The sequence below is a fragment of the Myotis brandtii genome, unplaced genomic scaffold (genome assembly GCF_000412655.1).
Source record: "Myotis brandtii unplaced genomic scaffold, ASM41265v1 scaffold596, whole genome shotgun sequence".
In the NCBI taxonomy this organism is placed as follows: Eukaryota; Metazoa; Chordata; class Mammalia; order Chiroptera; family Vespertilionidae; genus Myotis; species Myotis brandtii.
In genome coordinates, this window is record NW_005370250.1 from 1,874,244 (window position 1) to 1,891,062 (window position 16,819).

At 43.1% G+C, this 16,819-nt stretch overlaps 1 protein-coding gene and 1 pseudogene across 4 annotated transcripts in view; one reads left to right on the plus strand and one right to left on the minus strand.

Annotated features, from left to right (window-relative positions):
* LOC102239966 (chromosome unknown open reading frame, human C15orf41) overlaps positions 1-16,819 on the minus strand; it is a 217,715-nt gene that overhangs the window by 56,155 nt on the left and 144,741 nt on the right. Inside the window, exon 11 of one of the 4 annotated variants that reach the window (XM_014550312.1) lies at positions 10,989-11,031. The exons of the other annotated variants lie outside the window; for them this stretch is intronic. Within the exon in view, the coding sequence (XP_014405798.1) occupies positions 11,022-11,031 (10 nt within the window). The 3' untranslated portion in view covers positions 10,989-11,021. Of the gene's footprint in view, positions 1-10,988; positions 11,032-16,819 lie in introns of those variants that run through there. 4 annotated transcript variants of the gene reach the window in all.
* Positions 16,440-16,819, plus strand: part of LOC102239649 — a 47,677-nt pseudogene continuing 47,297 nt past the window's right edge.

Genomic DNA, 16,819 nt, shown 5'->3' on the forward strand with positions numbered 1-16,819 from the left:
GAAGGAAGAGATCATTAGATCCCTGCTTCCTCATCAGGGGCCTACGTGGCTTAAAGGAGTACTTGTTCCCATGAGCCAGCAAAGTGATGTGGAGTAAGAAATGTACTGGACAACAGGGGGATGAGAACATGAGGGGGGGGGCGGTTAATGGGGGGATGAGGACACATTTGTAATACCGTAACCAATAAAGAAATTAAAAAAAAAAGAAATGTACTGAATTTCAGAACCCGGGTCAGAAACTGGATCTCCAGCAAATCAGGCATGTTTCTACCCCTGAAGAAAGCACTGAACGAGAAGACCGCTTCACAAGCCTCACCGACCTACCAATCCACAGGAAGTGAACAGAGACTTACTGGAGAGTCTAAGCTTCCAATTGCAATTTAAGCCAAAATGCGGTGGCAAAAAGGCACTAGCAAGTGCCCTCCAGTACATATACATTTCTCTTTCTAAGGCACTACTGGAACCGGACACTTCGATTTAGAGCTCCAGGAGCTAGCCAGTTCTAGCTTTATTCTTCCCCAAAGATTTCCGCTCTGAGCCTAGACTCTGTCGCTTCATTTTGTTTCGATTATGTTTCTAGTTGGGGAACACCTATGTCGCCGCCTGCTTAGCAGTGCCCAAAAGGGGGTGGGAGACACAGAGTGCTGGGAGGGAAACTTTCTCCTGCGTGCCTCAATGGGAGTAGGAAGACCCTGTCTTATCCTGGGCTTCATCACTGGATCTTAAATTTCACTGTGACTCTTGGTGGGGAGAAACCATTCATTTCACTCACAACTTTGTATGTACATACATGCTCTACTGCCACTAAATGGCAACATGCAACTAGAATGAAGAGGGCTGGTGGTCAGACTAACCACAGAGAACTCCATGTGGGTGGCACTGGGCACTATTAACAGAACCGAGCTGAACACATGAATTTTATAGGTGTATTCTATTTATTTTAAATGTCATTATATATATGGAGGTTTTGGCATTTCATATTAGCAAAATGTCAAATTCTTGTTCTTGCCACTGATATGTTGCTTTAAAGTTTGAATCGCCCACTCAACCACGGCTCCAACGCCTGGCTTCCATGGCTTTTCCTAATTAGTTTACTAGGACCCTGTCTCCCTTTCCACCAGCCGAGCTATCAGGCTGGGCCTTTTCCACAGCATAGCTGTTAGTCTTTCAAAGTTTTGGAACTGGCGATTCAGGAAGTTAAAACGGGAAGAGATGTTTGAATTGGCTAACCAGCTAACATTCTTACACTGTCCCTCCTTGGAGTGAGGACAGCTGGAGCTGCCTTCCTCTCCTGCAGACGGAGCTCAGGCCTCTGCCTCATGCTCCCCGTGTCCCCGGGCAAAAGCCATTCCCCACAGGCACATCACAGACTGGGAGTTCCCCGAGAGAAGGACTCACACTCACCCCTGGGTGCCTGGTACATGGCAAATGCTAAATAACAGTTTTGTTGAATAATAAACAAAGCAGTCCTAGCTCTGACACTAATGAATTAATCTTGGACAAGACCCTTTATCGTCTGAGCCTTTGCTTTCCGATCCATTAAAATGCTTCCAGTTTCCTAGAGGAATGGTTAGGCTCACACAAAATCACGCCTGTGGAAGCGCTGTACCCACGCAGTGGATGGCTGCAGCTGCTGTTAATAATCTCCATGGGATTCATACAACAAAACTGCACTACTCAGCGGGAGGGACCAAGGCAGTGTCTAAAGGTCTCACTGTGTTTTCCTATAAGGAGTTTATAAAAACCTAGTTGGCTCAGAATTCTAAGATGGGAGGTCACACCCACACAATCTTTTAGTGTTTTGTTTGTTTGTCTTCCCCCATCTCCTGTGCTCTTCCCCCCCAGCCCCCGACTCCAAATCCACCCGCACATCTTTTCCAGGCTCGGGACCCTGCTCTGGGAGAATGATGTGCTTCGGTGACTGGGTTCGGAGTTTTCATACACATGTACTTTCACTGCGGCAACACACTTCTGTAGAAGGCGCCCTGAAAGGCGGGCTTCTGCGGAGGGGACCACAAGGGCTGGTGGGGCCGGATCAGTGCCCCGTCTTCCATGCGCAGCACCCGGCTCCTCACCTCAGGCTCCCGACCCCTCACATGGCCTGTCCTCCCTCTGCTCAGTTGCCCAGTGAAAGGTGGAAGTTAGAATGAAGAAAGAACAATTGGATACATACAAACCAGGGCTGTTAGGGAGCTACCAAGCCCGACCTAACACAAAATCTAGCAAAAAAAAAGGGTTATGAAAAGCAAAAAAAGACACAAAATCTAGCAAAAAAACACAAAATCTAGCAAAAACAAAACAAAACAAAACACAAAAAACCCCAAAAACAAAACAACAAGAAAACCCCCCCAAGAATAACTATTCAAGCATTGATGGAACAGCTTCCCCAGTCCTTATGTTCAGACACCAGTGAGAGAGGACTAGCTGGGTGCAGACCGAACGGTGCCAGAGACTTCATCAGACAGTGTTTCTCTAGTGTAGGATGAACGAATCCCACAGACAGTGGAATTATTTGGGAAGCTACACGAGTAACTGAAACTCCAGGAGCCTGGCGGCTGAGGGCCCCAGAGCCACATCTCCCGGTTCCCTGAAAGAAGAAAGCAATGCAGGTGAAGCCAGGGCAGGGAGTAGGTCAGCACAGCAACACACACACACACACACACACACACACACACACACACGCTGCTTGCTCTTTGTCATCTGGTTTGTCTTAATCACGAACTAAAAATTCATTTATAATGCTGTATACAAACGCCATGTTTATATCAGTATCAGATGCCGCTTGCTTGAAATCGTATACATTACAATTAAGAACAGAAATTCAAGTTAATGGTCAAAGACAACCAATAACACAACCACTAAATTCCAGTTGTCAAACATCATTGAATATGTATATTACTGTGGTTCTTAAAAAAGAGTAATTATTAAAGCTAAAGCGATATGAGCGAGTGTTTATGACTTCCTATTGAAAAGCCCAAATTACAGAGCCTTCGTCTCAGGCTGAGGAAAATCATGTGGCCATCCTGTGCGATGGCCTAGTGACTTTACATCCTCTTGTCAAACCTCAGCAGTTTTATTTGCAGTGATACATGCCGGAGGAGGTTGGAGGTTAAAGTTGATAGGAGGGACAACAGGAAAATCAACCAGCTCCTTTCAAGAGATTACAACCTGTAACATATTTGGGTCTGTCGGCAGTTTCTGCAAACTTTAAATGTCTGTGGTTGGTGGTGTTTTTAAAAAACTGATCCTCAAATCAGAGGTCAGCTGGATCCAGTAAATGCCCCTTTACTTTGAAATAATCCCAAATGGTTAATGTACCCCCAGTTTATTGCTGTTGGATTCACTTTGTACTTAAATCCACAACTTAAAAAAATCTGCTTATTTTTCAAGTGTCTGAGATCCTGGAAGGTGAAGTTACTGACCCCCAATTCACGACGTGCCTCCAAAAACAGGGAAGTGGTTGCTGGAAGAGAAAAAAAAAAGGAAAGAAAAAAGAAAGCAGACAAAGCAACCTCTGCTGGAGGCAGACTTTGTTTGGGGTCTTGGACAAGGAGAAATGTTACTGGCGCATCGGCTGTCCCTCGGGGAAGCGGGCAGATTGTCGGCAGCCTCACAGGGAACAGAGGCCAGATCTGCCGACAGCATTGGGGCCACAGCACAGGACTGGGACAAGTCAGAAACCACGACCCAGCAATGACGGCAAAACCTCCCACTGCAATCCCGGCTTTCCTGGACTTGTCAGACATTGGTTTCCTTACGGGGAGCCCCAGTATTCAGTACTCCCCGTTGTCTTGTATCAAATGAGTATTTCAGGCCAGCCACTGTATATGTCTGTGCTCACTAAATCCTCATAAGAATCCAAAATATGCTAATTTTACAGATGACTAAAAAAAAAAAAAAAGATAAATCAAGCAATATGCCCAAGGCCATGCTGGATGGGAATCAAACTGAGCCCTTCCCCCCTCCAAACCTGAGCCCTTTCCACTCATCTGTACTGCTTCTTGGGTTGTAACTAATGATGCAAATAATTTCTAGACTATCCCCCTCCATGTTTAAATTTTAAATCATCATTAGCTGATGTTAGTGCGCAGTGTATTGCACAGCAGCGAGGGAACAAGACCCAGCAGGAAACATCCTCAGTCCTGCATTGGGTCAGCGTGTGGTTACAACTGGGGTCTAATAATATTATTGGATGTTACTAAATATTAAGAAAAATGTTTAGTATTTAACGAGTTCTCTATGTCAGGTGATTGACAGCAGTTTGATAACACCAAACACTTTGAAATTAAAATGATCCCAGCCATAAATGTTAACTCCATTCCTTCCTGTTTTAAACGTTTTACCTGACTCACAGGGAACGGAATTTGATGCTGAGTGACTTGATGGCTCGCGCCTCAGTTTCCTCACACAGAGAGGGAGGTTGAACCCCTGGGAGGTCTTGGCGGGCTGTAAAAAGTTCAGAGGTCTGTAATAACTTGTAATCCCCTGATTAGTTCTAGTGATTGAGCTTATAACGTTTTCCACGGAAACAGAGCCACGCCGACCTTTATGAATGAAAGAGGAAACACGGAACCTCGAAACAAGTTCACATATGAAAAAGGGTGCGGAGTGAATGAGGAGCCTGGGCCGGCTGAAGCCAGGCGGGAGCGGCCTCTTTTCCTGTGAGCTCTTGTAGCTGCCCCTAGTGCTTTAAAAATAAAGTGATTTAATAATGACCCGAAAGGCAAACTATCTTCTCATCCAGAGATGTTTGTCACAAAGTGTTATGAGAACTGTCAGCTTTTATTTGGAGAGGTAATATAACAAACATTTCCCAAACACTGCCTCTCACTGTTTAAGGTGAGGAAACACACGTTGTTTGCAACATTTTTAAAAAATGCAGTGACTGCTAAGAAACTGCCAACAACTTAAAAGTGTTTTGTTATTTAAAAATGCATTCCATAAAAATTTCCAGTAGAAAATATTCCAACTTTTAGCAGCACCTTGCTTTCCTTTACTCACAAAGTATCTAAGAGTGTATGTGTATGCATATATATTTTATATGATATGCACATATGTAATATGCAGAAAGCAGGTCATTTTGTTTGCTTTTATTTGTTTGCTGCTATTTGATACAGGTTAAGCATTAAGAGAAGGAACACAGGTTACCAGATATTAGAAGCCCTCAGGTCCAGACTCTGCAAATAAATTGAACACTAAAAAGGCAACTGGTTTAAATGCTACGTAATATTCTGAGTTAACTATTTCTTTTATAAAAACCCTACTTTCCAACTCAAATTTAAGAGGAATAGATCACATGTCATATATATATATATTCCCCCCCCCGCCCCCCATCTGCACTGAACTGCTTCCTTTTTCATTTCACACTAACTTCAGCAGTAATCTCCAATTTGGTTTCCTTTCCCCAGTCAGTGATTTAATAATGACCCGAAAGGCAAACTATCTTCTCATCCAGAGATGTTTGTCACAAAGTGTTATGAGAACTGTCAGCTTTTATTTGGAGAGGTAATATAACAAACATTTCCCAAACACTGCCTCTCACTGTTTAAGGTGAGGAAACACACGTTGTTTGCAACATTTTTAAAAAATGCAGTGACTGCTAAGAAACTGCCAACAACTTAAAAGTGTTTTGTTATTTAAAAATGCATTCCATAAAAATTTCCAGTAGAAAATATTCCAACTTTTAGCAGCACCTTGCTTTCCTTTACTCACAAAGTATCTAAGAGTGTATGTGTATGCATATATATTTTATATGATATGCACATATGTAATATGCAGAAAGCAGGTCATTTTGTTTGCTTTTATTTGTTTGCTGCTATTTGATACAGGTTAAGCATTAAGAGAAGGAACACAGGTTACCAGATATTAGAAGCCCTCAGGTCCAGACTCTGCAAATAAATTGAACACTAAAAAGGCAACTGGTTTAAATGCTACGTAATATTCTGAGTTAACTATTTCTTTTATAAAAACCCTACTTTCCAACTCAAATTTAAGAGGAATAGATCACATGTCATATATATATATATTTTTTTTTCCTTCCCCCCCATCTGCACTGAACTGCTTCCTTTTTCATTTCACACTAACTTCAGCAGTAATCTCCAATTTGGTTTCCTTTCCCCAGTCTTTCCTATAATTCTTACCCCCAAACACACATACAAAACAAAACAAAAAATGAATAGAGACAAAACCCCACAAACCAAACACCTCTGATTTTCTACAGTGTGGCTTAACAGTATTTCTAAATATCAAATCTAATGTGTCAGCAACCTGCTTAAAAAACAAAAAACTATCTAGATTGCCCCAGAGAGTGTTTGAAGTCTAAGGCATTACACAAGGCTTTTCTTAATGTAGCTCCTGTTCTCTATGCTCTAATCATACTAAAAATCATTGTCAGTTTCCACTCCTTCAAGCTTCTACGCCTTTGCACATTCTGTTCCTTCTGCTCAAAACACCTTTCCTCATATATCCATCTCTCTATTTCAAACTGGGGCTTGTCTGAATTCGCCTCCTGACCTTCCACTCCATGTACTCTAAGCACATCTCAAACTCAGTACTTTTCATGCTATAATTGCTGGTTTATTTGCCATAACTGCTGGTTTGCTGGTCTGTATCTCCTATTAGACTCAACCTATTGAGAACAGCATTTGCATTTGCGGAGTTTCTGTATTCATGGGCCTAGCAGGTGGCTGGCTCTCAGTAAGTTCTGCCTAGTGGTTATCTGAGTGATAGGATACAAAGAGTGAAAGGCTAAGGGTCTATTTAAAGACATGTCTAGTGGAAACTTGATTGTGTGACAGGCAAGGCTCCTGCCTCTTATTTTAATTTCCCAAATATTTAGGTGCACTTGAAAATACATGATCTTGATCTTTAAGCATATGCTTGATATGGAAAGACCATAATCTCTAAGTGGAGTGATTTGAGGTAGATGGAGGGATGGTAGACAAAAATCCATTAAAAAATTGTAATTCTTTTAGAGAAAGTTCTATTATAAAACAACAATTATTACCCAGTATAATTCTAACTTTTCTCAACTTATGTTTTGGAAATTAAAATTTCCTAAAAATGATGCTTTTTGTTTAGAAAGCAAATTCTAGACATATATACATATACACACAGAACAATCATTAGTGCTTAAAACATAGCAAGCACAAGAATCCCAGGGAATCACTTGAGGCACATTAAAAATCAACTTAAAAGTTCCACTTATGAATGCAAATGTCCACCTATTGCACAATTATTAATATGGTGTTTGTATATATTTCTGTGTCCCATGATTTGAAAGATTTTTAGTAAGTAATATTTTAAAATGAATATACTTAACTGATAGGAATCAATTCTATACTTAGCACATACTGACTAGGAGTATATAAAAGGAACACATTTTTTAACAGATATACATAATCTGTATCAATAATCTATCTACACTAATAAAAGAGAAACATGGTAATTGGCGTACGACCGCTACCCTTCCCATTGGCTAATCAGCATATCCTTATGCAAATTAACTGTCAGCCAAGATGGCGGCCGGCAGCCAGGCAGCTGGAAGCGAACATGAGGCTTCCTTGCTTCAGTGACTGCAGACTCCAACGTTCCCCGCCTCACTTGCCGGCCACTGAGTTGCAAATCTAAGCAACTATGTACTATGTTGTAAATAAGAAGCTAAACAAAACCCTAGAAACCAGCTTTCAACCTGCCGGGATCTCAGAGCTGAAGTTATACATTGTTTCGATTATAGAATGGCAAACAAACCAGATACGAAGCCTCAGAGCTAGAGCCAGAGCTAAAGCTGGCCCAGAATAAAATAAAAAAAAAGAGAAAAAAAAGGAGCGGTTGGGAGCTTCAGTCAACAACCGCCAGCCTGAAAGCAGCCCTCAGCCCCTCACCCAGACTGGCCAGGCACCCCAGTGGGGACCCCCACCCTGAAGGGTGTGTGACCAGCTGCAAACAGCCATCATCCCCTCATCCAGGCTGGCCAGGCACCCCAGTGGGGACCCCCACCCTGAAGGGTGTGTGACCAGCTGCAAACAGCCATCATCCCCTCATCCAGGCTGGCCAGGCACCCCAGTGGGGACCCCCACCCTGAAGGGTGTGTGACCAGCTGCAAACAGCCATCATCCCCTCATCCAGGCTGGCCAGGCACCCCAGTGGGGACCCCCACCCTGAAGGGTGTGTGACCAGCTGCAAACAGCCATCATCCCCTCATCCAGGCTGGCCAGGCACCCCAGTGGGGACCCCCACCCTGAAGGGTGTGTGACCAGCTGCAAACAGCCATCATCCCCTCATCCAGGCTGGCCAGGCACCCCAGTGGGGACCCCCACCCTGAAGGGTGTGTGACCAGCTGCAAACAGCCATCATCCCCTCATCCAGGCTGGCCAGGCACCCCAGTGGGGACCCCCACCCTGAAGGGTGTGTGACCAGCTGCAAACAGCCATCATCCCCTCATCCAGGCTGGCCAGGCACCCCAGTGGGGACCCCCACCCTGAAGGGTGTGTGACCAGCTGCAAACAGCCATCATCCCCTCATCCAGGCTGGCCAGGCACCCCAGTGGGGACCCCCACCCTGAAGGGGGTGTGACCAGCTGCAAACAGCCATCATCCCCTCATCCAGGCTGGCCAGGCACCCCAGTGGGGACCCCCACCCTGAAGGGGGTGTGACCAGCTGCAAACAGCCATCATCCCCTCATCCAGGCTGGCCAGGCACCCCAGTGGGGACCCCCACCCTGAAGGGGGTGTGACCAGCTGCAAACAGCCATCATCCCCTCATCCAGGCTGGCCAGGCACCCCAGTGGGGACCCCCACCCTGAAGGGGGTGTGACCAGCTGCAAACAGCCATCATCCCCTCATCCAGGCTGGCCAGGCACCCCAGTGGGGACCCCCACCCTGAAGGGGGTGTGACCAGCTGCAAACAGCCATCATCCCCTCATCCAGGCTGGCCAGGCACCCCAGTGGGGACCCCCACCCTGAAGGGGGTGTGACCAGCTGCAAACAGCCATCATCCCCTCATCCAGGCTGGCCAGGCACCCCAGTGGGGACCCCCACCCTGAAGGGGGTGTGACCAGCTGCAAACAGCCATCATCCCCTCATCCAGGCTGGCCAGGCACCCAAGGCGGGCACTGGTCGCTGTCATCGGGGCAAGCCTCTGGTGGTTATTGAAAATTCTTTGCTCCCGCGTGCCATGGTCCCACCTGGCGCTCGCACCTGCTGCTGGCACCAACCCTGCTCATACCTGCTACTGGCACCGGTGCTGCTGCTCACACCTGCTGCTAGTGCCTGGTGCTGGCCCTGATTGTTCAGTGCTGTCAGCAGGTGTGAGCGGTGGCTTCTGGCCCTGATCGCCCCTGAAGGCTTCTCCACCTCCTCCTGCTCCTGAGGGGTGATCGGGGCAGCAGTGGCCGCTCGCACCCACTGATGGCGCCGACCCCACTTGCACCCACTACTGGCGCTGGCCCTAATTGTTCCGTTCTGTCAGCGGGTGCGAGTGGGGCTGGTGCTGTCAGCGCGTGGGAATGGGGTTGCTAACAGAGAGGGGACCAGGGGCCATGGTGGAAGGGGCCTGGCGGGGGAGTGGAGGATGGGCCGAGAACCGCCCCTGTGCCCACCACAGCCTCAAGGCCCACAGTTCCTTTCAAGGTGCACAAATTCATGCACTGGGCCCCTAGTAGAATAATAATGTAGATGAGAAAGCAAACTGCCTAACAGTTATTTTGAAAGTCCCACAGACTCATTGGAGTTTATAGTTCTCTCCAGTGGACCACAGATATTTTTAGAAAGTAGTGATTAATATAATAATGAGGTCACCATTGAATTATTCAGACTGTAATACATAGCAAAGTTGAACAAAGTGTTAAATAAATTTAAAAGGAGATACAATAAGTCAATTCAGGCCAGCATCATGTTTTTATAAGTTCAGTTCTTATCACAGAGTGGGTGCTTAATAGAAAACAATGACAAATTTACTTATCTTTTATAGGACTCTAGTCCTGTGCTAGTACAAATGAAGTATTTAACTTAATGTGAATATTTTAATGGTGAAAGTGAGCCCCTGCTTTTACAAATGTGGGAGAAGTAGCAAATTTTTTCCCTTTAGTTTTATTGAAAATGCATTGGAAACTGATATTTAAATTATATGTACTTGCTGACAGAGTTGTTCTTAAGATCCATTTATTGTAATCTGGCCATACATACACTCGGAAGTATGCAGACAAGAAGACAACAACTTACCCACCCTTTCTGCTTACTGGCTTGCTGATGTATACAAAAGGAGTGGGAAATGATATCGTAGGTGCTCCGTTGCTTTAGGGATATAGAAGCTAGACATTGTAGCATTCAGGTCAATACCCAAATACCAGAAAAACTCCACATCACAGAGAGATCCTACAGCCTAAATTGCCTTGAATTGCACATGGGCTAAATAAGAGTCGTGCACAAAATGGCAGTACGCTGGAAGGCCACTGTTAAAGTTACTGTCTGAGTTTGAAGTGCAGAGGAATACAATTCAAGTTGGTAGAATGCAATTCAACTCAAACGTACATTGTGATGTATTTTAGCACAGTTGGTGAGAAGGAACTTCCTGGTCCCTTTGGCATGATTTGAAAAGAGTGTATTTATTATTTTCTGTTGTTTTTTCCCATCACAAAATAAGCTCCCAAAGGAGGGCCCCACATGTGTCTGTTCACTGCTGCATTCCTGGTGCCCAGATGGTGAACACAGTAGGTGCTCAATGGGTCTCTGTCAAGTGAGTGAAGGTATTACTCTTGCCCTTGAGGAGCTTACATTAATTTGGCACCTTAGTCTGCATGTGGAAATACTCATCCCACATAGGTAAACAAAAAACAGGAAGGCTCCAGAAGGAGATCTTAACTCAAGCCCATTGGGGTCTCAGAAATCTATGAAGGTGTGAAGAAAACTGTGAGCAAGCAGTTCAGAAAACAAATACGGATTTGAAGCTGAATTTGAAAAAGCTTGAATTCAAGATTGTTTTATTTTTACCTTCTTTCTTTGTACTGATTTCCCCACTCTATCTTAAGGAACACTAAAATGAGAGAAAAATAATACAAACATAAAAAAATAATTGTGTTGCATAAACTTAGAGATTCTAAGAATATTTATACATTGGAACATGTCTTGATGTTAATAATGAGCTTTCACATCTCATTTTGAATCATATTATTCTCTCAGACTATATTTTAAATGTTTATTACATATACATTTCAACTTGTCTTATCTGTGTGGGTTCTTGATGGTGATCCAAATAAATGGATCTACAGTTTCAACCCTTCCTCTCCTAGTAGCTCATATACACAAACCATTTTCTGTAGGAAGATGGATAAGTTCTACAAAACTTTGGACACTTGGTTTCATTTACTTTTTCCTTCTCAATTCGTAAAAAAACTTTTTTTAGATTAAGTATAACATGGTTAAAATTTGTATCTTTAATTAGGAAGTATTAAAAACAAAACAACTGAGAGTCCTTATTTCCCCCCAAAAAGTTCTTTGTTAGTGTTATGGGCTGAACTGTATCCTCTTAAAACTTCATATGTTGATGTCCTAATCCCCATTACCTCAGAATGTGACCCTGTTTGGAGACAGGGTTTTTACAGAGGTAGTTTGGTTAAAATAAGGTCATTAGAGTGAGCACTGATCCGATATAAGTGGTGTCCTTATGAAAGAATTTGGACACTGATATGTAAGAGGAGAGATGATTCTAAGATAGGGAGAAGACAGCCATCTACATGCCAATGAGAAAGGCCTGGAACAAATCCTTTCCTTATGGTCCTAGAAGGAACCAACCTTGCTGACACCTTGATCTCAAGACTCCCAGCATCCAGAACTACTAAAAAAAATAAATTTCTGTTGCTTAAACACCCAGTCTGTGGTATTTTGTTAAGATAGTCCTAGCAAACGAATACACCTAGAGAGTATCATTTTTTTATTTTATTTATTTATTTATTTATTTATTTTATTTTTATTAGTTAAGGTCATTTTATTTTTTAATGTTGGTACTTTGCAAACTGAACACATACATTATGAATCTTAAATTATCATTGCAATAATTTAATGAGACAATAGAGTAAACTTTATTTTTAAGGTTTTTCAGACTTAAAAGATTTAGACTTACGGTACTTGGATATATTTTGGTCTCAAAATTACTGAAGATAAAGTTATTTTGTTTCTACGGGGGTTTCAAGTATGTAGCAGAGTAATGCACTTGAGGCCACCTCACGTGACTCGCATTTTTATAATGCTACACCAATTCCTTTTAAGGCGGAGGGCACACTGGAGTGATCCTGGGATATATTTTGTTTGGCCTACAGTGGTTTGTTTTGGTGTGTGTTTTTTTGGTTTGTTTTTTAATGTTAACACTATTTAACATGGAGGAGACTAAACATAAATATCTGGATTTTCAATATTGATTGAAGAATTGGAAGATTTGTCCACACTAGACCCATTGGATCAACACAGCCACATGGGCTGACACTGAGTGGTGGCTACTCCATGTCCAAGCCTGCCTGCTCTCAGATTCAACATGTTCCCTTCCTTTCAGCTGTCTGCCTGCCCCTAGAACAGTGGTTCTCAACCTTTTGGCCCTTTAAATACAGTTCCTCATGTTGTGACCCAACCATAAAATTATTTTCGTTGCTACTTCATAACTGTAATGTTGCTACTGTTATGAATCGTAATGTAAATATCTGATATGCAGGATGGTCTTAGGCGACCCCTGTGAAAGAGTCGTTCGACCGCCAAAGGGGTCGCGATCCACAGGTTGAGAACCGCTGCCCTAGAAGCACTGCACTTTGCAATGCCTGGTCCAGGGGAAGGCCATCTGGGCTTTTCAATGATGAGAAGTATGGTTAGTTAGGGTGCCCAGATGAGTGAAGTATTTATTTTACTGTAGACAACACAGAAATGGTAGCTTGCTCCTCTGCCCCCAATCCCTCCTCACTCACATCCCACCATTGATTTCATTATCATCTATCTGTCAGTAGTCCACACAAGAGTTCCCAAGAGGATATTCCAAAGAGGACATGAAGTATTAGATGCCAAAAGTGATCCTTGGTCGAGTAAATTTAGAGTTAAACAAGGATAAACATGTCTCCTCGCTATAGAACTTCTCAGAGCTTTTGAAATTTTAATGTAGTAGGCAACATGTTCTAGAATCATTTGACCAACCACCTTTGTTTTGGGGAACATTTTCAGCAAACAGTATTCAGTGAAACTCTGACCCAAGCAAGCCCATTTCCCATACAAAATAAAATCATATTTGCTAAGTAATGTGGATTTGTGTAGCAAATATAGCATTTTAGATGAATATTCAAATAAAATAAAAAATAAGACTTCACATGATAATTTGGAATATTAACTTTTCAATTTTTATTGGCTGTGACATGTGCAGAGATGGCCAACACTATAGATCTTTTAAATTCAATAAAATAGGTTTGTATAATTCTCCGTAATCAAAATGAAAACAGGAGGATGCATACTTATTTCCACTTGGCTCCAAGATGCCATCTCCTACTTTACTTTAAATTTACTGACATTTGGAATATTTGCATAATTAATTTTGAAGTTTGATAGTTGCAAGTATTAGTTAAAATATGCATCACTGTGTACATTTCTCATAAAGTGTTTAACAAAATAATTGCAATATCATCTCCAAACCTACTAATAGCATATGAAACAATACCAATAATTCTTTTTTTAAGTTGGTATTATTTCTCTCAGAAACTGCAGTGGGATTCCTGGGAAAACAAAAGCAAGGGAGGGAGGAAAGGGACTGCCTATCTTGTTTTCTTCAAACTAAAAAATTGAAAGACTGATGACTTTACTTTTATTGCATGTAAAACATTATATTTCAACATTGCTTCCAAGTGTCAAAAGCTTTTGGAACATCAAATGCTGATAATATGAACAATTTGTGCCATTAATATTGGCATGTAATATTTACATTTTAAAAACATATTATGGTTATTAAAAATAAATATTCATTTATTCAACAAATATGTATTAAGAACTTATTAAATACCAGGCACCGTCTAGTCTTGGGGATATAGTGGTAAACAAAAAGAAGAAATCCCTGCACTAGTAGGACTTTAATTCTAGCAGGCAAAACAAAATAAGGGGCCATATAAATCATATGAGAAGGTGAAAAGGACTATGGAGAAACAAAGCAAGGAAGGAAGGTGCAGGATGTTGGGGAGGGGCAAGGTAGGCTTGAGAAGGTGACATGGTATCTGACTTTTGACACTGAACCATGTATACAGGGTGTCCCCCCAAAATGTATACACACTTTAACAGTTGATAGCTCAATTTTGAAAATGAAATGTATTTTAATAAACACTGCCTTTATAATTATTAAGTGTGTATGTGTACATTTTTTTGGGGATACTGTATATCTAAGAAAAGTATTTGATGCGAAGGGGACATTCAGTGCAAAGGGCCTGAGGCAATATGTATCTGACCAGTTTAAGAAACAGCAAAGAGGGGAGTGGCTGGTGCAGAGCGAGTAAGGGGGAATGTGGTAGGAGATGAGGGCACAGGGTGACTGAAGGGAACTGGGCGTGGCTGTGAAGGCCGAAGCAAGGACTTTGACTCTCACTCTGGGTCAATAGGGGCCACTGCAAGATTTTTAGCAAAGGAGTCACATGATCTGCCTTATATCTGATGAGCTGGATGTTATGTTGTGAAAAGACTGTAGGAGGGTTGGGGTGGAAGCAGGAAGACCAGTTAGAAAGTTATTTCAATAATCCAGGGTAGAGATGATGATGACTTGGATCAAGTGGTACCAGTGGAGATAATGAAAAGTGGTTGAATTCTAATTCTATTTTGAAGATAGAACTAACAGGATTTTCAAAAGATCAGAAGTGCAATATGAGAGAAACAAACAATCATGATCCCAAGGTATTTTGCCTAAGCAAATAGAAGGATAGAGCTGTCGTTAACTGGGATGGGGAAAACTTCCAGAGACATCTGAAATTCAGATTTGGCATGCTGTGTCTGAGATGGCTAACATATATTCACGAAGAGATGTTGAGTAGGCAGTTGGATACATGGGCCTGAAGTTCAGGAGAAAGATCCAGGATGAAGACATAACTTTTGGAAGTATTAGCACACAGACGGCATTTAAAGCCATGAAAGCTCCAAGAAAAGATACAGATATAGAAGAGAAGCAAACACTGAGCCCTGGGACACTCCAATGTTAGGAGAACAGTTAGAAGAGGATGAGCCATGAAGGGAGGCTGGGAAAGGCCACTACGGTTGGGAGAAAAATCAGAGGGTATGGCCACTTAGAAATCAAATAAGGTGACATTCAAGGAGCCATCAAGCTGTGCTGAGTGTTGCTGACAGGTCAAGAGTGAATTCTGAGCACCAACCACTAGGTTTATTAACATGGTGATTTTGGTCATGAACATAGTTTCAAATTATATTATTATCTTTATTAGTAAATATGAATGTAAGGGACAATACAGGACAGTGTCTCACTCACCTTCACCTCTTTTCTAAACAAAGTAGCCCCAGGCAGTTCCCTGCATATGTTTGTCTATTTGGGTTAAATGGGCTTAGACTCCTAAATACAACAGACTGATTCAGCAATTGCCTCCTGACCTATAAGCAGCCTGAGGTTGCCCAAATGGCCTGTACAGAGGTCTGATCCCTGAGCTTCACATTCTCAAGGTAATATTCCAAGGACAGGAACACAATGGTGCACAGTGTGAGGCCTCCTGGTCTAGCTCACTCACTCTCACATGTTGGTGGCATAATCTGACAACAGACTATCGCAATATTTTCCGAATGCTCTTAATTTAACTTTAAACTCAACTGTAATGCCGTGTTGGCTTCAGATTCTAGATGAATTGCCTCATTCGAATAATTCAGAAGGGCAGGTTAGTCCCGGCATAAGAGCATGAAGGAACAAAGGCAGGAGAATGTGTGTTTGGGTGAAATTAGGGAAGTACATGGAGTAACAGCTCGGGATAAGGCTAATGAGGCTGAGGTCAGACTGTGGAAGGCCTTAAATGTGCTGTCGGCTGAGGAGCCTGACTTTCCTCTGCAGGTATTGGACGACCACGGAAGATTCTAAAGAGGTTTGGATGAGCAATGCTCCTAGGCTGTCCACAGCAGGGAGCCCTTCCCACCCCGGCTTGAATGGAAGAGAGAAAGGAGCAGACAACCAAAGCCCAGAGCATAGCTGAATGGAGAGGATGGCCTGACAGAACTGACTTGGTGGACATAGGCAGTCAATCTGAAAGGACCCGAAAGTGAGGCAGCCAGGGAAATAAACACCTTGTGGGAGCTTCCTTTTTACCGTGTGATCTCGTGCCAGTGCCTCCCACTGACTGAACCCAGCAGGAAGCCAGAGGGCAAAGGACGCTATTGAGGTGGCCCAGTTGGGTCAGATTTCTAGTTCACAGAACAGAAGGGAGTGGGATAAAGAAAAGGAACACACAGAGGGACTTGGGCCCTTGTTCTTGGAAGTGGGACCCGGTGGCAGGAGAAAAAGACAAAGCAAAAGAGGGCACGCGGTGTGGGAGACCAGTGCTTTCCTGGTTCTGGAAGAGCTCAACATCCCGGCACTGGGCCGGTGGCCGGTCCAGGTGAGTGGGCTGACGGTTCCTTAGCCTTTCAGTCAGGAATGACAATGTTTAGGCAGGTGAGTAGGATGCAGGAGCATAATCAACTCTATATCAAGGAAGCATTTCATAGAAACATGCCTAAGCGGCTTTGGAACAAAGCATGGGGAACGTCAGGTTACTAAGCATTAAGTGGCTTGGGTGGGGAAGTAGAGGCTGCCGATATGAATAAATATCAAGATACCAGAGGGA